Source organism: Diorhabda carinulata, chromosome 2 (genome assembly GCF_026250575.1).
Source record: "Diorhabda carinulata isolate Delta chromosome 2, icDioCari1.1, whole genome shotgun sequence".
Lineage (NCBI taxonomy): Eukaryota > Metazoa > Arthropoda > Insecta > Coleoptera > Chrysomelidae > Diorhabda > Diorhabda carinulata.
This window is the reverse complement of record NC_079461.1, coordinates 21,950,443-21,972,744: the sequence shown is the minus strand read 5'-3', so window position 1 is coordinate 21,972,744 and position 22,302 is coordinate 21,950,443. Positions and strand designations below refer to the sequence as shown.

The 22,302-nt window shown below is 36.8% G+C and overlaps 1 protein-coding gene across 4 annotated transcripts in view; it reads right to left on the bottom strand.

The window, feature by feature from the left end:
• Window positions 1–22,302, bottom strand: part of LOC130890769 (titin) — a 159,887-nt gene that overhangs the window by 70,776 nt on the left and 66,809 nt on the right. For 2 of the 4 annotated variants that reach the window (XM_057795076.1, XM_057795074.1), the window contains exons 1-11: window positions 20,165–20,569; window positions 14,670–16,242; window positions 11,877–13,471; window positions 9,692–11,551; window positions 9,489–9,632; window positions 8,828–9,229; window positions 7,174–8,772; window positions 4,363–7,121; window positions 2,415–4,302; window positions 2,117–2,348; window positions 1,702–2,060 (exon numbers count right to left, since the gene is read on the bottom strand). In XM_057795076.1, the coding sequence (XP_057651059.1) occupies window positions 1,702–2,060; window positions 2,117–2,348; window positions 2,415–4,302; window positions 4,363–7,121; window positions 7,174–8,772; window positions 8,828–9,229; window positions 9,489–9,632; window positions 9,692–11,551; window positions 11,877–13,471; window positions 14,670–16,242; window positions 20,165–20,300 (12,547 nt within the window). In that variant the 5' untranslated portion in view covers window positions 20,301–20,569. Of the gene's footprint in view, window positions 1–1,701; window positions 2,061–2,116; window positions 2,349–2,414; window positions 4,303–4,362; window positions 7,122–7,173; window positions 8,773–8,827; window positions 9,230–9,488; window positions 9,633–9,691; window positions 11,552–11,876; window positions 13,472–14,669; window positions 16,243–20,164; window positions 20,573–22,302 lie in introns of those variants that run through there. The other 2 variants (XM_057795072.1, XM_057795075.1) reach the window with 2 other exon arrangements.

The window sequence follows — 22,302 nt, the reverse complement described above, 5'->3', positions numbered from 1 at the left end:
GTTTTTAAATTCAACGTTTATTGTATGTATTAAGATTTATAGTACACTATCTTAATGAGGACCCACATCATAAATGATCGATTCCGGTTCTCTCTTGATGTTTTAATACAACAAATATGGTCAATCATCATAACTTTTACATTGTTTATATTCCCCAATTTTATAATGTAATACCTACAATATGCACAATGACAAAATTCTGAAAACAGACAAAATCTCAACAAGTTTAGTTGCTTATGTCATTTTCCTTTGCTACGTCCATATGGAATGGAGGCTTGTCTGGAGGATTTATCAAACAAAAAATATATTTCTGCAATATACCGAGTCTTAACGCAAATATAAACGTTGTAAACTAACATATGCAGTTGAAGAAACCTCATATTCTGGTTTTAATAGAAACAAAGATGAATTTAACAACATCCAAGGTTCACTTTGGATATCCTGGATACGACTTACTTTATTCAAATATAATTTTGGACTCCCTTCGATAGGGAAGAGAACCTTGAGCCTTCAGATCAGCTGGTTGCAGCAGAACTAACGACGAGAGGTATGAAGCTGAAGATTTTTTCGCGGACTGAACCAACTAGAATCCCCGATGACTTTGCTAGCCTCTAGATCTGTTTCTAACAACAGACCATAATCTGTATAACGCGATCTGTACCTGGGACTGCAGCTCAGGATTTGGTCATATCTGATTATGAAATAAGATCATTTGGTTGCTCCACAAAAACTTGTTTTCTTCTTTGAGACTAAAAAGTTATGTACTAAGCAACAGCTTCTAATGGTCTACAAGTCTCAGATTCGAAATATTGCTCGCTTATTTGGAGTTCGACTTCCAAGCATATCCTAAGGAAGCTTGACTCGATACAGAAGGAGGTGATTCGATTTATAGCTTAACCAGAAACTTGGACAGCTTAGAGCCTAGAAGAAAGGTCGCTGATATCAATCTGTTTTACTGATATTATCACAGCTGTTTCGAGCTGTCTAGCATAATCCCGCCTAGAACAGCTTCTACTAGATCTATATGACAGACAGACGTGGTTTATAAATGCCTAGTTCGTCTACAGACCACTAGAACGTCAATTTATCGAGACTCTTTTCTTTAGAGAAGTGCCAGACTGTAGAATTAGCTACCAAGGGATGATTTACAAAGAAACGAACACTAAACTTGGTTGAGATTTTATTTTTTTACTTATTTTCCTATTTGGAATGTTATAAACGGGATACGATGTGAAATAAAACAAATGCAAAAATGAAGAAAATTTAAAACTGAGACTTTCGGTTCAAACGAAATTATCTTGAAGTATAAGCGTTTAATGGCACATAAAAGAACTAAAGCACAACATCTAATGCATACCTGTCCGAAAACCTTCATCGGCGTAAGCTTTTATCCTGTGCTTCAAAGCGATTTATGGCTTAACGAAGAAATTTGAAAGGAAAGGAAACGAGGTGAAGGAAAGAAAAGAAAATGTTTCAGAAAAGTTAGTGTATTGTGCGAAAATGCGATCTATGCCTTTTGTAGTTGTTAATTGTAATGTGCATCGTATATATATATATAGGATGTTTTAATAGTAAACAGTTAAAATTTAACGATCAAGTATCCATTTTCAGCACAATTTGATCACGAAACTTTAACTTTTTTATTAAACACCCTGTGCATGTGAGTATATAGCTTGTGTATCAATTTCTCGAACAACTTACGTCTCGGTGAATTCTTAAGAACTCCGCGGTAGTCGTCATGTCTTGGTATGATTTTTAGTTCAGTTTCGGCGATGGCTTCGCCAACCGAACTACGAGCGATCACCTCGACCTTACCAGTATCGTACTGGCGGGTTTTCGGTATATCCATATGGTACATTCCGTCGTAAGTAAGCTTGTAGCGTGAACCATTAACTACAGTATGACCGTTAATTAACCACATAACACGAGGACGAGGATGACCGGTGACTCTGCAACAGAATCTCGCCCATTCTCCTTCTTCGACTGTAACTGGTTCGGGTTTGCTGACGAATACCGGCGCTTGACGCGGTTTAGCGTCCTCGGGTGCTTCTTCTGGTACACTGTAATAACAAATTATTTGAATATTGGATTAATTTATTGTCTAAATTGAAATTACATTTGCCAAGCGGCTTCGAGTTCTCTAATTTTTTCAATACTCTTCATTCCTTTCGGTAATTGCGAATCGTAAATTATTCCAGGTTTACCGGTTGTTTTAATTATAGCTCTAGTTTCGTCCATGCCATACAAATTCGTAGCTCTACATAAATATTCTCCGCTATCTTCGGGATAAACCCAACCGAAATTCATAGCGACGTAACCGAAATCGTAAATAGGGGTAAATCTATTTTCTGGAAATTAAAAAAATCAAACCATTTTGAGATTTTTTAAAACGAAACATGATATAAGATACTTACTATGTGGTAGAGGTTTTCCGTTGAGGAACCATTCTACTTTCATATTAGGATCTCCGACAGGTGCTAATTGACATTCGAATTTAGTAGTTTGCATTTCTACTAATTCAGTTTGATCTTTGATTTGCGTTACGAATCTCGGAGGTTGTTTCTTTTCTACATCATACAAATCGTCTTCTGTTAGATAGATTTCTGAAGTATACTTTTTAATTGCCGCTTCCATTTGCATAAGAGTCTCGGATTTTTTCATACCTTTCGGTACTTGATTCTGTAAGATGATATTCGGTAGTTTTTTACAAGAAACGCTGGCTTTAGTAAAATCTTCTCCGTAATCATTGACAGCTCTACAAACGTATTCGCCGGAATCTTCGGAATAAACGTAAAGGATATCAAGTGATATGAAACCCAGATCGAAAATTGTTCTATAACGATGTCCTGATGGTAATAATTTACCGTTTCTATACCATTCTATTCTAAGTTTAGGATCATCTTTTGGTTCGACTCTACATTCGAAATGTACCGATTCGGCTTCTTCGACTGTGGAGGATTCGATTTGCGTGATGAATTTCGGTGGAGAGTAAGTTTTTTCTTTATCTGGAGCTTGAGAAACCGGTCCCTTTTCGAGTTCTTTAAGTTTTTCGGCGCTCATACCGGATGGAAGTTGACTTTCTGTATCGATATTCTTTTTTGTTTTAGTAGTAACTGTAGCTTTAGTTGTAGCCGTTCCCCATTTATTAGTAGCTCTACAAATATATTCACCAGCGTCTCTGGTATACGAATAATCTATATCTAAAGATATAAATCCGAAATCGTTGATTTGATGTACTCTAGAACCTGTCGCGAACGGTCTTCCGTTATGGAACCAATCGATTCTCATAGTAGAATCGTTTACTGGTTCGACTCGACAATCGAAATGAATAGGACCACCTTCGGGTACATCAACATTATCTTTAATTTCAACTGTAAATCTCGGCGGATTAGGTTGTTCTTCTTCTGATAATAATTCTTCTTTTTTATGAAGTTGTTCTTCTAATCTCTGTATACTTTCGGTTCCTGTACGGAAATTTGAAGGTAATTGCGGTTCCATGATGATACCTTGTCGTCCTTTCACTTGTAATTGACATGAAACTGTAGCTTCTCCATGGCGATTTGTTGCTTTACAAGTGTATAAACCGGAATCTCTTTGATATACGCCTGATACTTCTAAAATTACGAAACCGAAATCGTTGATTGTTTTAATTCTAGATCCCGACCAGAGCGGTTTTCCGTTATGGAACCATTCCACTCTCATACTTTGATCGTTTACGGGTATCAATCTACATTCGAAATGAGCTAAACCGTTTTCGTTTAATATCAAATCCGAAGGAGAAGTTATAAATTCCGGTGGTTTACCGGTATCGTCGTCTGGTGTTAATTGAGCAGGCGCGGCTCCTAATCCTTCTAATTCGGCAATTTTATCTATAGTACCTTCCATACCTTTAGGTAATTGTGATTCAAGTATGATGCTCCTTTTACCGGATACTTTCATTGATGCTGTAGTTACCGCTTCGCCGTATTCGTTGAAAGCTCTACAAGAATATTCTCCGGAATCTTCGGGGTAAACCGGCGAGATTTCGAGTATTACGAAACCGAAATCGCAAAAAGTACGGAATCTCGAACCTGTTCGGAGAGGTTTACCATTCCAGAACCATTCAACTTTGAGTTTAGGATCGTCCGTTGGTATAAGTCTAGCTTCGAAATGAGCGTTTTCTCCTTCTCGGAGACTGTCGATATTCGACAATGGAACGGTGAAAACAGGCGCTTTACCAATCTTTGTGTCTTCTCTTTCTTCTTTAGTTCGTATCATCGAGTCTTCTAAAGTTTGTATTTTTTCTAGACCACCTTCCATGCCCTGAAAAAACAATTATTTATAATAAATTTCAAAGTAAGAATAATTTATTAGTAAATTTACCCGCGGGAGTTGCGAGTCCAAGATCAAATTCGTCTTCGATACGCATTTCAAATAAGCCTTAGTGGAATCTTGACCGTATTTATTGTACGCTCTGCATTCGTATTCTCCAGAATTTTCTTCGTAACAATATAGAATATCAAGAATAACGATACCGAAATCGTGGAAGGTACGGTATCTATGACCGTGAGGTAGTTTCTTACCATTATAGTACCATTCTACTACAAGATCCGGATCGGTAACTGGAGTAAGACGAGCTTCGAAGTGCGCGCTTTGTCCTTCGACCAATTTCGTAACGTCTTGTATTTGAGTGACGAATTTGGGTGGTTCGGTAACTGGTGTAGACGGAGCTTGAGCTTGTTGACCTTGTAAACTTTCTAATTCTCTAATTTTAGCTAGAGATTCCGGTTGTAGGGTATCGGTGAATACGCCAGCTCTTCCACGAGCTGATATCGTAGCTTTAGTGAAATCTTCGCCGTATTTATTATAAGCTCTACAAACGTATTCGCCAGAATCGTGGTCTTGAATATAAGATATATCCATTACGACGAAACCGAAATCGGATACGGTTTTTATTCTGTTTTTATCTAAAATTGGTTGTCCGTTATGGTACCATTCTACTTTAAGATCCGGATCGTTAACTGGGATCAAAGTACATTCGAAATGAGCCGATTGGCCGTCTTTGAGACCGACAATATCTTTGATATGAGTTGTAAATACCGGTTTTTGCCCGGAAATTTTCTCCGTACATTGTAAGGTGACGCTTTGTTCGGCTTTACCCCATTTATTAGTAGCTACGCAAGTGTATGTACCGGAATCTTCAATTTTAGTTCCGAGAATTTCTAATACGACCATACCGAAAGCATGTACGGTCCTAAATCTATGGGAAGCTTCGATAGTTTTACCATTATAAAACCATTCGACTTTCATAGTTTGATCACCTACTGGAGTTAAACCAGCTTCGAAATGGGCTATTTCTCCTTCTTTAAGATTAGTGAGGTTGGTAAATTCGGAAGTGAAGACCGGAGCGTGTCCTTCTTCGAGTTCAGCTTTCGGCATATCCGGTCTATGAAGCGAATCCTCCAAATCTTGTATCTTCTCAAGACCTTCTTGTCCTTTAGGATGTTGAGTGCGTTCGATTAGATTAGATTTGCTGGTACAGTATATTGTAGTTGAAGTAAAAGCTTCGCCGTTTTTATTGGAAGCTTTGCAAGTGTAGATACCTTGATCTCTTTCGTAAACATCGGTGACATCTAATGTAACGAAACCGAATTCTTGCGTGAATTTAAATCTGCTACCGTGTTCGATGGATTTTCCGTTAAAGAACCATTCGATTTTCATGTTAGGATCTTCTTTGGGTTCTACTGTACCTTCGAGATGCAAAGGTTGTCCTTCTGTGAGTTTAAATTCGGGATTAAGAGGAATAACCCAAACGGGTTTACCGTAATCTTTTTCCGGTGCTGATGTTTGTCTTCTATATTTGCCGGCGATGGCTTCTTCGACGTCTTGTACAGCTTCGAGTCCGGCTTTGCCTTGAGGATGTTGAGTATCTAAATAGATGTTCTGTTTGGGAATACAACGTAATGATCCGGAAGTTGTAGCTGATCCTTTGCTGTTGGTAGCTTTACAAGTATATATTCCGGAATCGGATTCATAAGAATGAATTATGTCTAAAGCTACGTAACCAAAATCGTAAGTCGATTTATATTTGGCACCAGACGGAAGAGGTTTTCCATTTACGAACCATTCTATTTTAAGAGTTGGATCTTTTGAAGGTTCCACATTACATTCAAAATGTACGTTATCTCCTTCCATACATTCGACGTTGTTTAAATGACTTATGAAAATAGGAAGTTCGTATACTGGTTCGGGAGTATCTTTTTTAACTTCGGGATGTTTTTCGAGTGCTTCTAATTTGGGAATAGCATCGGGATGTAAAGTTTGTCCTAATAACCAATGTCTGTCTTCGATCTTTAACGAACACGTCGAAATAGCTTCTCCGAGTTTATTAGTCGCTTTACAAGTATATATAGCCGAATCGTCTTCTCTTAATCCGTTAATAGATAAAGTAACTAAACCAAAATCGAAAGTACTACGTAATCTAGTACCGGTAGCTAAAGATATTCCGTTCTTAAACCATTCGATTCGTAAATTAGGATCTGCTCTTGGTTCTACTTGCGCTTCCAAATAAACGTGTTGTCCTTCTACGAGTTTATCGTAACTCTGTAAATGCGTAGTAAAAACTGGTGGTTGTTGAGGTGTAGTATCGACAAACATTTCTGGTACTTTATTCATTTCGGCTTCTTTGAGTTGAATCTTTTGCCAAGCGTCGGGTTGCAAAGGTTCACCGACGATATTAGATCGAGGTTTAACTTTCATAGATATAGAAGAAACTGCTTCTCCTGATTTATTGATAGCCTTACACATATAAACTCCGGAATCTTCTTTTACCGTAGACATAATATCCAAAGTAACAAATCCGAAATCGTGGGTTTCTTTGAATCGCGATCCTAGTTTGAGTTCTACTCCATTGACGTACCATTCGAATTTTAAATCGGCGTCGCCAACCGGTACGACTCTAGCTTCAAAATGAGCGTGTTGTCCTTCCCAGAGTTCGGAAGGACCGGTGAGTAATTGAGTAAATATCGGTTTTTCGAATTGACGTTCGGGTTCTTCCGGTTTAGGAGCTTGCGGTTGTTCGAGAAGAGCTATTCTCTTTTGAGCTTCGGGATGTTGAGTATCCAACAGGATGCTGGCTTCAGCTAAAATATAAATTCGTTATTAGATTTAATATTTATTATATGTTTCACTTACTTCTAATTTTCATAGATGCAGTCGTAACGGCTTCTCCGAGTGGATTTGTAGCTCTGCAAATATATACACCTTCGTCTTCAGCTCTTATATGTGTGATATCGAGGGAGACGAAACCGAAATCGTGGATTTTAGTTATACGAGAACTATCTTCTAACGGTTGTTCGTTTCTGAACCATTCTACTTTTAATGTTGGATCTCCTACGGGAATCAAACGACATTCGAAATGAGCCGTTTGTCCTTCTTGAATAAAATCGATGTTTTGAAGTGGTTGTGTAAAGACAGGTCTTTGTCTAGTGACGGGTTCTTCGGTTTCTGGACGTTTATAAGGTGTATGTTCTTCGAGTTGTCTAATTTTTTCTAAACCTTCGGGTCTTTGTGATTCTAATATAATATTACTTTTAGCGATTACTTTGAGGTTTATAGAAGAAACGCATTGACCTAGATTGTTGATAGCTTTAACGGAATATTCACCGGCGTCTTCGGGTACGGCGTGACCGATATCGAGAGCTATATATCCGAAATCGAAAGTAATATGGAATCTGGAAGCTGAAGGTAATGGTTTACCGTTATGGTAGAATTCAATTCTCAAATTTGGATCGTGAATTGGTTGAACTTGGGCTTCGAAATGAGCCGTTTGTCCTTCGTAAATTTCCGTAGTTCCTCTTAATTCCGTTACGAAAGTAGGAGGTGTGGGTGTGGGTTCTTCTATCTCTAAACGAGCGTGGTGTCCTTGCGCTTCCAATTCCCTAATTTTTTCTAAGCCTTCCGGATGTTGAGTATCGAATATAATACTTTTTCTACTTCCACATTTAATCGTACACGTATTTACCGCTTCCCCTACTAAATTAGTAGCTTTGCACATATAAGTACCGCTGTCTTCGGCGTAAGTATACAAAATATCTAAAGCTACGTATCCAAAATCGTGCGTTGTTCTGAATCGATGTCCAGCTCGTAATTTTACACCGTTTACGTACCATTCAATTTTTAGGTTAGGATCGTTCACAGGCTCTACTCTACATTCTAAATGAGCATGTTCGCTTTCTTTGAGATTCTCCAGACTTATCAATGGAGTTAGGAATACCGGTTTTTGTGGAGCGGTTTCGATTTCTTCTTTCTTTGGTCTTTCGTAGCTTTCGAGTTGTCTTATCTTAGATAAACGTTTTTCATCGAGAGTTTCTAAATAGAGACCGGATTTTGCTGTTACTGATACACCGGCGGTTGTTACTGCTTCTCCCACGGCGTTTTTAGCTTTACACATATAAGTACCGGTATCTTCTGCGTAAGCGTACAAAATATCTAAAGCTACGTAACCGAAATCGTAAGTAGTTTTGAATCTGTGACCAGTTTGTATCGGTCTTCCGTTACAGAACCATTCAACTCGCATAGTCGGATCGTTTACTGGAGTTAAAGTAGCTTCTAAATGAGCGGTAGCTCCTTCTGGTAAATTTTCGATTGTTTTTAATCCTCTACCGAATTGTGGTTTCTCTAAAACGATAGCATCTTCGTGTGATATGCGTTTATATTTTGAATCGTCTTCTAGATGTTGAATTTTTTGGAGAGCTCCTTCGTGTTGAGTATCTCTAATAATTGATGATTTAGCTGAAAATATGTTAGAATTAAATAGATATCTAATTGTTGAAACGTTTTAACTTACATTTAACGGTTGTTACGACTGAAGAACTAGCTTGCCCGATACGATTTGTAGCTCTACAAGTATATTCACCGGTATCTTCAGCGTAAGCTGTCAATATATCGAGACTGGCGAAACCGAAATCGTAAGCTGTTCTAAATCTATGACCAGTTGTTAAAGGTTTATCATTATGGAACCATTCTACTTTGAGATCGGTATCCATGTACGGTTCTATTCTACATTCGTAATGGGCACTTTGTCCTTCGAAGATTTCGGCTGGACCGTTTAATTTGGTAGTGAAAATCGGTGCGGTAGTGATTGATATTTCTTCTTCTTCACGTCTTTGGTATCTACTAGAATCTTCTAGTTGACGTAATTTTGTTAAAGCTCCTTCGTGTTGAGATTCGAGTTGAAGAGAAGCCTTAGCTATAAAACGAAATTATATTTATAATTTTGAAAATTTCGGCTCCCATTTCGAAGCCATTATCAAGAAAAGAATAAGCTTTTACTAATAAGAAGTGATCCGATTCTGTAAATCACATTTCAGTTGATTCCGAGGCCTCAATCTGTTTCTTTTTATATTTGTTGTTTCAACTTTTATTATCTTTGGAATTGGCAGATTGAAGCTTTGGAAATAGGAACAAATCATTACAAACACAAGAAGATCTAAGAAAAAATAACTTACATTGAACAAACAATGTTGCTGATGTAACTGCTTCACCTAAATCGTTTACAGCTCTGCAAGTATATGTTCCAGAATCTTCCGGATTGACGTATTTCATATTAAGAGCGACGTAACCAAAATCGTGCATCGTGGTTAAACGATTTGCTATAAATAAAACGATATATTGAAAAAAAAAATTAATCCGACTAATATTTAGTACTTACAAGCTTGTATAGGCACTCCATTTCGTAACCATTCGACTTTCAAACGAGAATCTCCTACTGGAATTAATCTAGCTTCGAAATGAGCTGCTTGATTTTCTGCTACTTTTAAATCTTTTATCGGCATAGTGAAGCAAGGCGCTTGACTGATTGTTTCTTCTTGTACAGTTTTTCTTTGATACCTCGAGGAATCTTCTAGCTCCGTGATGCGTTCCAAAGCTCCTTCGTGTACTGATTCCAAATAAATTGATTTTTTAGATTGGACGTTACAAATGGCAGAAGTTACAGCTTCTCCTAAAGCGTTTGTAGCTCTACAAGTATACGTTCCTGAATCTTCCGGATAAGTATAAAGGATATCTAAAGCTACGAAGCCGAAATTATTGGTTTCGGTGAATCTGGAACCAGATTTCAACGGTTTTCCGTTATGGAACCATTCGACTTTCATAGTAGGATCGGATACTGGAATCAATCTACATTCAAAATGAGCTCTTTGTCCTTCCCTGATATCGATATTTTTTAAGGACGTCGTGAATATAGGAGCTTGTGTTGTTAATTCTTCGACTTCTTCTTTTCTATGGTATCTAGAACGATCTTCTAGGTGTTGAATTTGTTGCAATCCAGTTTCGTTTTGAGTAGAAGTGATTATCTGTCCCGAAGGTCTACATCGTAAGACGCAGTTAACTTCATCGGTTCCGACTAGATTTGTTGCTCGACACGTATAAGTTCCGGAATCTTCAGATATAAGATCGACAACATCGAGAGCTACGTAACCAAAATCGTGAATTGGTCTAAAACGGTGGCCCACCGTTACCGGACGACCGTTTTTAAACCATTCGACTTTCAAATTCGGATCGGTTACCGGTTCGATTTTACATTCGAAATGAGCGTGTTTACCTTCGGTCATATTTTCCAAATTCTTCGGTTTGGTTACGAATTTCGGTTTAACCGTAACTTGTTCGTCAACGAACTCGGTTCTTTTGTATCTAGAGGAATCTTCTAGATACTGGATTTTTTCTAGACCCGCCGGATGCTGCGATTCGAATAATAAATCTTTTTTCGCGATTACTTTCACTGAGCACGACGTCACCGCTTCTCCTAATTGATTTCTAGCTTGACAAGTATATACACCGGAATCTACGGGATATACGCTCAAAAGATCTAAAGCGACGTAATCGAAATCGTAAGCCGGTCTGAATCGGTGACCAGTTTTTACCGGTACGCCGTTTACGAACCATTCAACCCTCATAGTAGGATCACCGACTGGTTGAAGACGACATTCCATATGTACATTAGTACCTTCGACGGTTTCGATATTATGTAACGATCTAGTAAACTGCGGAGCTTGTAAAACAGTCACATCTTCAGCTATGTGTTTACGATAGCGCGAAGAATCTTCTAGATGTTGAATTTGTTCGAGGGATTGCTCATGTTGTGAATCGGTTATTATATCTGACGATGAGGAAATAACTCTAACGCAAGATGAAGTATGCGCTGAACCTAATTGATTAACGGCTCGTACTGTATATTCTCCGGAATCGGCGGCGTTCGCGTGGATAATGTCTAAAGCAACAAATCCGAAGTCGTTGTACGTTCTAAATCTAGAACCGACGGTGACTGGTCTTCCGTTGCAGTACCATTCTACTCTCATCGTCGGATCGCCCATCGGTTCTAATCGACATTCGAGATGAATGTTTTTACCTTCAGATACCGGAGCTGGATCCGATAGAGGTACTACGAAGACCGGTTTCGATTTACATAGTTCTTCTATTTGGTATTGAGGTTCGACGAATTTAGATTCTTCGATATGTTTGGTTTTGTCGTAAGCACCGCGATGCATACTTCTTGTATCTATACTGGATCTCGCTATAAAAATAAATACAATTCATATTTTATCATAAAAATATTGAATATAAAAGATTGTCGGTTTTACTGACAGTTGATTATGACGAAAAGAATTCACCAATAGGATTTTGCGAGCAAAAGAATGTTTATTTTAGGCAATAGAAGCAAAGACGCTTGGTGATCATGTTTTAATCAAACATCGATTGTTGTTTGGGTCACTCTAAACGAAAAATTCCAGGGACAATTATATTTGAATCTAATATGTTCAAAACCGAGCAAAAAGATCTAGGTTAAGACAGGTTTATGGTCTTATAAATGATGACGATAATTAGATATGAATACTTACTTTCAACTGTCATGCTGGCTGATAATTGGGCTTCTCCTAGAGCGTTTCTGGCGACAACTGTGTACGTTCCCGCGTCTTCTTCTCTTACACTTAAAATATCTAAAGCGACGTATCCGAAATCGTAATAAGTTTGTATTCTGTTTGCTGGTTGTATTGGTTTACCGTTGAAGTACCATTCAATTTTCAGCGTGGTATCACTTTGAGGTTCTACTCTAGCTTCGAAATGTCCGCGTTGTCCTTCAACGATTCTATTTGTGCCTTTTAGTGGTCCCAAAAACCTAGGTTTTTGTGTAACTTGTACTTCCTCTTTGGAAGTTCGATTGTATCGAGTGGAATCTTCCAAGTGTTGGATTTTTTCCAAACCACTTGGGTGTTGGGAATCGAAGCTAATATCTTTTTTACTTACGACGCTAAGTTGAGCTGTAGTCGTAGCTTGTCCTATAGCGTTGTACGCGCGACATGTATAATGACCTACATCGTGTATTGTTACATCTTTAATAGTTAATGCTACGTAACCGAAATTGAAGAAGGTAGTTATTCTCGAACTGGCCTCTAAAGGATGATTATCCTTGAACCACTCGACTTTGAGAGTAGAATCTCCCACCGGTTCTAAGCGAGCTTCAAAATGTGCGAATCCTCCTTCCCGTATTTCGTTTTGATCCTTGATAGGTGTCTTGAATACTGGCGCTTGAGTACTTTCGGGTGATTCCAGAACGTACTTTTGATGTTGTTGTTGTTGATAAGCTTCTAATCTCTCGACTTCTTCGATGTATTTTTGTTGTTCTGGTATTCCCAGATCACCGGTGACTGAAGATTTTGAATAAACGTTTATATTTGCTGTACTGATAGCTTCTCCTAAATGATTTACTGCCCGCACAGTGTACGATCCTGCATCTTCGGCCCGTAGGTGCATTATATTGAGAGAAACGTAACCGAAGTTGAAGATGGTGGTAATTCGTGAACTGGCGGTAATAGGTCGGCCATCTTTGTACCACTCCACTTTCATAGTCGGATCGCTTACTGGAGTTAGTTGAGCTTCGAAATGAGCGTTTCTACCTTCCTGCAATTCTCCTAGATTTTGGAGTGGACGGATGAAATGAGGCTTTTGATTTGTTCTTTCCTCTAAACTGTCCATTCTTTGATATTTTGAATAGTCTTCCAAGTGCTGGATATATTGTAAGCTATCAGGGTGCTGACTACTTTGTTCAATAGAAGCCCTGGGGTTAATGCTAAGCATCGCGCGGGATTCTACGCATCCCGTTGCGCTGGTTACTCGACAAACATATTCGCCGCTGTCGTTCATTATTAAGCTAATTATATCTAAAGCTATAAAACCAAAGCGAAATATCGACGTTGTTCTACTACTAGCTGCTAAAGGTTTTCCATTCAAAAACCATTCTACGCGCATCGTCGGATCTCCAACTGGTTCAATTCTAGCTTCGAAGTGGATTTTTCCCCCCTCAAACTGAACTGCATCCCTTAAAGGAATGATAAATTGAGGCGGAGGATATACGCGATCCTCATCGCCGGGTGCTGCTTGAGGACGAGATCGTTCAACGTGGCGAAGATAAATCACTTCTGGGCCAGGTTCGGGTCTGAAAAAGAAAAATCATCATCATACCTAAATATTACATTCCTAATAATCAAATTTCCATTGGTTTAATCATGAGATAATACAAGCAGATCTAGGGGATAGATATTCCAGAAAGATTTCTTAATTAGTTTCAAAACTACTTAAATTATCGTTATTCTAAAAGTGAAAAGAAGAAACTGCTTCCTTTTTTAGTTACATCTATTGATAAATCACCGATCTAGTAGCAAAAACAAAAGAAATTGCAAAGGTTTAAAGATCCTACAAGAGTACTAGGTGGATGCTTTAGCTTACTATAAAGTTCCTATCTGTACATCTGCGCTTTACAAAGCCACGAACGTGGATCAAGGCCATTAAACACCCCGATCTTGCCCCGTCGGACTTTTTTAGTTCGCAAATCTGAAGGCCGGGTTAAGAGATGAAAGATTCAGCGACGAGGAAATTGAAGTGGCGGCGAATGAACATTTTGACTCGAACATCTTTCTTTTTGTATTCTCTTTAGCATGAAAATCGGCTGCAATTTCAGCGTTAATTAAATGATATTTAGTTTCTAGGAGTATTTTTTGAAATTTGAACAGATTATGGCCGAAGCGCGAGCAATTCAAAACTCAATTTGACCATCAATTCCTTTTTGGAACTCCAAATCAATACTGGTTGTTCGCGATCACATCTGACCATTTTATCCTGTCTCTGTTGGTATGAATTTTTGTTATTGTGAAGCCTATTTTTGCTCAATCCTCTTCTTACTTTTATCTATTGTGGAATAGCACAGACCATGAGTAACATTTTGTGGATCTTATTTTGAGGTTTAGGTCAAAAGCTTGTCAAAACATTGCAATTTTGGTTCAAACTGTTGCAGGAAATGAAGTCAAAATTTGACTGCGATGTAATTTGAGTAAATAGTAAGAACATTATTTTTGCTATTAGATTCATAAAGAAACACGAAGAAAAGTAATGGCACTTTCTAACTTCATAAAATGAAATTTATATGGAAAATAAAACATTAGAAAGATGATAAAACATTTGGTATGAACTGTAATCTCTCTCGCCAAGATTACGACGACTTTTTTTACTAGTTTACCGTTAGTAATCAGTAAATATTATCAAAAATAAGTTACGAAACATTTTCTAAGGGAAAAATGACATTTTGATGTATTTATTTAGTTTTGGGACAGTTATACAGGAATGAAATGATTACTTACTCAGGTTCGATGACTTTCGTGGGCCTAGGAAGATGTAGGCGTCTTGGTTCGGGCGTCGTACTCTGCGGTACTTGTACGAATAATCTAGCGCGAGTAGCGGTGGAGCCGGCGACATTTTGGGCAGTACATTGATACCAACCAGCATCTGAAGCTTTTGCTCTCGGTATGTCCAAAGAGGAAGCTCCACCGTCAGTCGCGATCCTAACGTCGGGACTGTTTACTAGCAGTATACCATCCTTCTGCCAAGTGATACGTGGTGTGGGTGTACCGACGGCTCTAGCATTCAATATTACCGGTTCTCCTTCGGCTACGTTAACAGTTGTGAATCTTTCGACGAATTTAGGTGCTACTACTTGTTCTTTTTCGATAACGTTGAGGTTACATTGGAAGGAGGTTTCTCCAGTTTTGTTTCTAGCTACGCAAGTTACAACACCGGAGTCGTTTCTACTAACTGTTGTGATCATAAGAGCGTGATTACCGGATTCGTTTACTAATATCTTATGATTGTGGTCATCTACTACTTGTTTACCGTTGATGAACCAAGTAACTTCCGGATAAGGACGACCGGTTACTCTACAATCGAACCTAGTCATTTTTCCTTCGGTTACATCTCTGTCGTTGCAGACTCTTACGAAGTTTGGTGCTAACGTTTTACTAGAATCTGTTTGATCTATTTCGATTTGTTGTTGTTTGAAAGTCGATTCGTGGATTAGACCTTCTTGTGTCGTTACTGGTTCAATGGCTAAATATGCTGAAGAAACAACGCACCCTTGAGGATTTTCGGCTAGTAGGGTGTAATGACCTGTATCGTCGGATGTAGCTTGTTTAACTCGTAAAGAAGCTTGATTATTCGTAAAACTAGTTTCGTATTTTTGAGAATCGGTGATTCTTTGTCCGTTTTTAAACCAAGTAATTCGAGGTCTTGGATTAGCTGATAGTTTCGAGCTGAAAACCGCATCAGAACCTTCGAGTAATTTGGAATTTCGCGGCTTTTGTGCAAACTGCGGAGGTGCTGGGGGTCCCAAAGACCTTTCGATCGTCGTCGATATTTGGGAATCTTTTTCGTAACTAGATCTTCTCGTTATAGATTCTCTAAACGAAATTTCTCTCAAAATTCTATATTCGAAAGTGTCAATTTTGAAATCTTCAGTTATCGTAGTAGTAGTACCATTGGTATAACTGGTCGTTTGATCAAATTTAGAAAACGCTTGTCTTTGAGGTATCTGCATACCTTCTGGAGATATATAAACCGAACAAATAGCGGCGCCGTACTGATTTTTAGCATTACAAACATATTCTCCTTCATCTCCGGGTCCGATATTATTTATTTCGAAGATAATATCCCCGGTAGATTCATTATATGTTAATCGATGTTTTTGAGTACTAAGTAGAGGTGCTCCGTTTCTCGTCCAGGTTACTGTTGGTTGCGGTTTTCCCGTTACTCTACCTTCGAACGTAGCTTTTCCTCCTTGGGCGAATCTGGCGTTGCTGAACACCTTCTCGAACACCGGAGGTTGAGCGTTAGGGCCGAAGCCGGGAATTTGCTGGATTTGTTGTTGGGACATCTGACCACCTGAAACAACACGATTTATACAGTTTTAGAAATAAATACGAGGGTCTATGAATATGAAGCTGAAACTGAACAATAATCGATTGTATGGATCTCTCAACATGAATCAAAAATGGTGAACTGGCAACATAGACCGGTCAATTCTGAATGGTACATCAGTCTTTACTGTGTTTGAAAAAATCAGTTAACCAATCGCAGAAGACGAATCATTCTCCACCACGACAATAAACAGTCAAAATATCGAATTGATGGGTCATCTGTCTTACTCAACGTTTTTCTATGCATGAAGAAGCTTTTGATGCGTTCAAATCATGTGTTCTGGAGGTACTTTAATCGTAATTGAAAAAATTCTTCGGTAATTGGTTCAAACGCACGCAAAACCATATTGACCTTAATGAAATATATTTTGGAAAAACTTGACTTGAGAAAACAAAAATTCTATCAAGAATAAATCAAATTCAAAGGAGGAAGAGTCTTGAATGTTTCGAAACCTTTCATCCCCCAGCTTCTGGTACAGATTTTCAAGAAGATATCTCTAATCATAATCAAAAAAGTGATATAAGGAACCAAAAAAGCTCAATATGAGATAACAAGATAGTATAATCAAGTTTTTTAATTTCGAAACACAAAATGGAATAAATGTAACTAGGACTGCGCATCCAAACCATAATTTCTTCAGAAGCATATGAGGAGACCACAATATGAGGGGTTAAATAGAAATCACCATGAATATTTGAATGGACCTAGAAGATCGTTCGCGTGAGGTAGTACTTGCCAAATAGTACCATACAGACCAATCAAGATTCGACCGAAACGTCTAATAGTGGTCGGATTGTTATTTGACAGATTTGACCTAACAATTTGCACATGGAAAATCAGTGGTAAGACAAGAGAGAAAAGTTTGGCGCAATTCTAAAAGTTCAGGGTTCTTCGAAATGTATGAGGTTTAACTTTTCACTGCTAGATTACTATTTATTCAGATCCGACAAGAAAATTTAGCGTGGGGAAAGATTTAAATTCAAAGGAAATGCTGAAAACGCTGTACGACGTTTTTTTGCAAGTAAGATCAAGATCTAAAGGATTCTCGAATACAAAAACTTTTTTTGTTAAAAGTTACGTAAATATTCGCCTTTTGGATTTGAATGTATTCAAAAGATCATGTAATTGATTGTTACTTTTGTTTGTTTTAAACTAAAGCCGCCACAACCAAATCCAAACACACTCCAGCATTCGCCAAACTGTCTGTGCTGAAGCTTCCAAATTAAGCAAAAAGTCTGGATTCTAATCCTAGTCCAGAAATTGTTCTTGGTTAACCCAATAAGGTATCTGAGGAGAATGAGTGGAGAGCTTTTAGAGTCTAGATTGATCGACTGGAATTTACTTTTTCCTGGTACTTACTTATCTGAAGCAGATTTAATTTTGGATATTATCCAAGTTACTGGCGATTGTTCATTGATTCCTCAAGAACTAGCTTGGAAGCTATACAACGGAAACAAATGTCCTTCATGGTGCCCATGGTTCTGATATGAAAGAGACTTACGAGAACATGGAGTTACTTCTTGAAAAAATTAAATACAGTGAACATGTTTGCAGATATTCAAAGTCAGTACTCTTTTGTTTGATGTTTCATTTGCTAAAGGGACAGGAGAGATAAAAAAAGTAGTGGATCGCTTACTCCAGGGCAGAAAAATATTCAAAAATGATCCTTTAGTTAACCCTGAGGATATACTTTCATCACCGTTACATATAAATCATTTTCCAAACTCAGCGATAAAATTGAGGATACAAACTTTGAGTGAAAGCTGAATTATTTGGAAAAAGTGGCCTGGAAATGTTTTGGAAATACTTCATCGAGAAGCTTTTATTGCCTGGGTGGTTTCATCAGGATATTTCCTTAATAGAAAAGCTCTAACAAGAAAAAAGAAGTCCAGAAACGTTAAGACTACTGTTGGAGATCAAAAAGGGATCTACCAGAAGCCGTACATTCACGAAAATCATAGATATTTATTGTACATTAAGAAACAAATGATTTTGGTAGTGTTTATGAAAATATATGTCTTGATGCTATAGATAAATCTGATGCGTCAATTTTTTTTTCATTGATATATTATTGTTTGGTGGATTATTCAGAATTTGTTGTGACAAAAATTCAATTTTCTTGACCAGTGTCAAGACAAATTTAATATTAGAAACCGTTTGTACTTATAAAACACTCTCAATATTACATGATTATGAGTTTTTCAATAAAACTCATGTGAGTATTATGTAATTTTGTTTCATTTATAGCTGCTTTTGTTCTATATAGATTGATTTTTTAGTGTAAAAAAGTTTAAATAATCCATATTTTTAACCGATTGGAATTCAGTTTATTACGAAGGCATTTTTTAGAAAATGACAACGAGAGAATGTCTACAAACATTATACCGATACTATTTTAGCCCGTTGGATCGCGTTTCAGGTTGCCATTTCGGGAGCAACTATTTTTACCAAGCCAATCATCGACGGCGATGTTTTAAAATACAGAGTGCTCGGTTCATAACCGACGCGATATACATTCATACATATTTATTTTTCACAAATTCTTCAAAAACCCTTTTCAAAATTTATCTAAATATTTATCCCTGATAGTTATTTACTTCTACTGACTTCTTAGATTTGTTTTTTCTTCTTTTTTTCTTTAAAAACAACTGTAATGTGGTTAAATCAGTTACTTACCCCAAAGTCTCTAATTGTAGTTAGAAATATTTTTTCTAAGTAACAATCATATACGTAAATTATATAATAATTAATAAATTGTTTTGTAGTATTTGGTAAAAAACTTTTGAATAAAACACCCTGTAAGTCGGGGAGAAGTAATAAACACGCTTTTTAGATACAATATGTTTATTTTAAGGGTTTAGAGGGGTCAAAATCTAGATTGTTATTAGAATAGGTCATTTTGGAATCTGAAGTTACGTCAAGAAAGTAGAAGTCAAAATTTTATTTATATGGATTGAAAATTATTTTTATTTTGTATAAACTTCTAGAACTTACAATGAAAGAAAGAAATGGATTATTGTTGTTTCAAAAACTCATCAATTTTAGAAACGTTGTCACCAGAATCAAAATTCTAGTTTATATCGATTTTTTTAATCAAAATTTTTACAAAATAAATTATTTGGTTTGATGCCAGAAAACACCCACACAGATCCAAATGGATATAATTCTAATAAATCCGTCAGTTGAAAATTATTTATATAAATAATTTATCCTTTCAAAATAAATGTATAGGAAGCTTTTAGTATCATGAAAGCAATTAAAACTTTATTCATTTTGAAAGGAATTGAACAAAAACTTTTCAAAAAATGTATCAAACAACTAAGCAGACGTTTCGGTTCCCACCAATATTATGAAAAGAGTGGTCATAAATAATAAAATATAACCGTCAATTTTTTGTACATTTTTGGTTATTTTTTTAAGCATCTGTCTTCAACTTTAGACTCTACGTCAGCTAGAATTTACACTTTGATCGATTTCTTCAGGTGATACATCTAATTATTATCTTCAAAACGTAATTATCGTTTTTTAATATTTTTATAACGGTTTTCATTTGAAATATTTTGACCTGCATCTTAACAGTTTGAATTCTAATGAAATCGAATTTAACGAAAGAGACTAAAACACTTTGCAAATACATTTGTTTGATAGACAAAGCTGCTTGCTAATTTTTTTTATATACCATATATTTCATTTATTTTGACTTGTACAGATTCAAATATCAAAAAATCCAATCACGATTCATATTTTTGCAATTAAAGCAAGTTACGTGCAAGCCTTAAAACCATAGAAATTTCTAAAACCTTATAACAATTAGGTTAAGCCAGTTATTCATTTGAAGCGACAGTTTGAATTGATATTTTTTTACAAGAAAAAAAATAATTCTAACCTGAAACATGTCCGGTGACCTGCCGGGTAATATGTTGTTCAGTTCTAGTCACCTTTTGCGTGTGCTGAGTTTGACTCTGTTGCGTTTGACTCTGTTGAGTCTGCGAAACTTGCTGTTGTCGATTCATTCTATTCATTTATTTTTTCACCACAAAATCACACAAATCGGAGGAAAAAGAATCACAAAAATTTTAACACATAAAAATCACAACTGGGATAAAATTACTAGTCTTTTTTATATTAATCGTTTGCCTTCCACGGGCTCAGTTAGCAGAAGTTTTAAGTCATCATACCCGATATCTATACCAAGACGTCGGTCGTTTGCTAATTGCGAGCGAAGAATAACTTTGGAAACGTCTCCCGCCTTGGACGCCTCTGAAACCTTCTGGTGGGGGAGCCTAAAACGCTGCAAGCGTCTTAAAATAGCCCCTAGAGCATTATATTTGTAGTAGAGATGGGAACGGCTGAAGAAAATTCGGAATAGTTACTTCTGATACTCTTACTTCCATGTGAGTAATTCCGAGTGATATTTTTTCAAATCGATGCAATAATAAATTACGTTATTTCGACATTTAATTCCATCTACATATTGAAATTTATTTATCGGGAAAAAATATCGGTTTCAAATGATTGAAGAAACGTTTCCCATCTCTAATATTTTGTTGACATGCGATCCGATCTATTCGAAGTAACTTATGCTTCTGTTGTGACTCAGTAAAACCTACTTTATAATTATTATCTGTCACCTTTACTCACAGGTTAATTTTAAATTATATTGGCGAAATTTCTAGACCATATTTTCATGGAAACCTTCCATAATCATTGAGTGAGTGTAATTTTCTATCCAGCTCTAAGTTTTATCATTATGTAGACTACTCTTTCAAAATAAAAAGGAATATTCGCCTCTTCAAATAAAAAAATATATCGAGATTACAAATTTGCAAAGTTTGGTTCTTCCTAGAGCTGGAAATATTCAATGAAACAAGAAAATCTGGTGTTTGCAGCGTTGTCAGTTGCAGTTTTACCAATATCTGAATAAATTCCAGGGTTCAATATACAAAACCGTATCAAAATCACAGACCTGAAACACCTAATTATTCCCAGAATTAGGAGATTCGATGATACAAGAATATTTGGTGTTTACAATGTTGTCAGTAGGATATTTTTCCAAATCTGAGTAAATTTCAGTCTTTGATAAGAAGAAATGTATCGTGATTACAAAGTTGCAGGTTTGGTTATCCCCAGAATTGGAGATATTCAATGAAACAAGAAAATTTGGTGCTTACAGCGTTGCCAGTTACAGTTTTACCACTAGCTGAATAAATTCCAGAGTTAAATATACAAAACCACACCCAAATAACAGACCTGCAAGACCTAATTATCCCCCGAACAAGGGAGGTTCGATGATACAAGAATGTCATGTGTTTACAACGTTGTCAGTCGCAGTTTTTCTCAAATCTAAGTAAATGTCGACCTTCAATATGAAAAAATATATCGAGATTACAAAGTTGCAAAGTTTGGTTCTTCCTAGAGCTGGAAATTTTTAATGAAATAAGAAAATCTGGTGTTTGCAGCATTACTAGTTGCAGTTTTACCAATATCTGAATAAATTCCAGGGTTCAATATACAAAACCATATCAAAATCACAGACCTGCAAGACCTAATTATTCCCAGAACTAGGAGATTCGATGATACAACAATATTTGGTGTTTACAACGTTGTCAGTAGGATATTTTTCCAAATCTGAGTAAATTTCAGTCTTTGATAAGAAGAAATGTATCGTGATTACAAAGTTGCAGATTTGGTTATCCCCAGAATTGGAGATATTCAATGAAACAAGAAAATTTGGTGCTTACAGCGTTGCCAGTTACAGTTTTACCAGTAGCTGAATAAATTCCAGAGTTAAATATACAAAACCACACCTAAATAACAGACCTGCAAGACCTAATTATCCCCCGAACAAGGGAGGTTCGATGATACAAGAATGTCATGTGTTTACAACGTTGTCAGTCGCAGTTTTTCTCAAATCTAAGTAAATGTCGACCTTCAATATGAAAAAATATATCGAGATTACAAAGTTGCAAAGTTTGGTTCTTCCTAGAGCTGGAAATTTTTAATGAAATAAGAAAATCTGGTGTT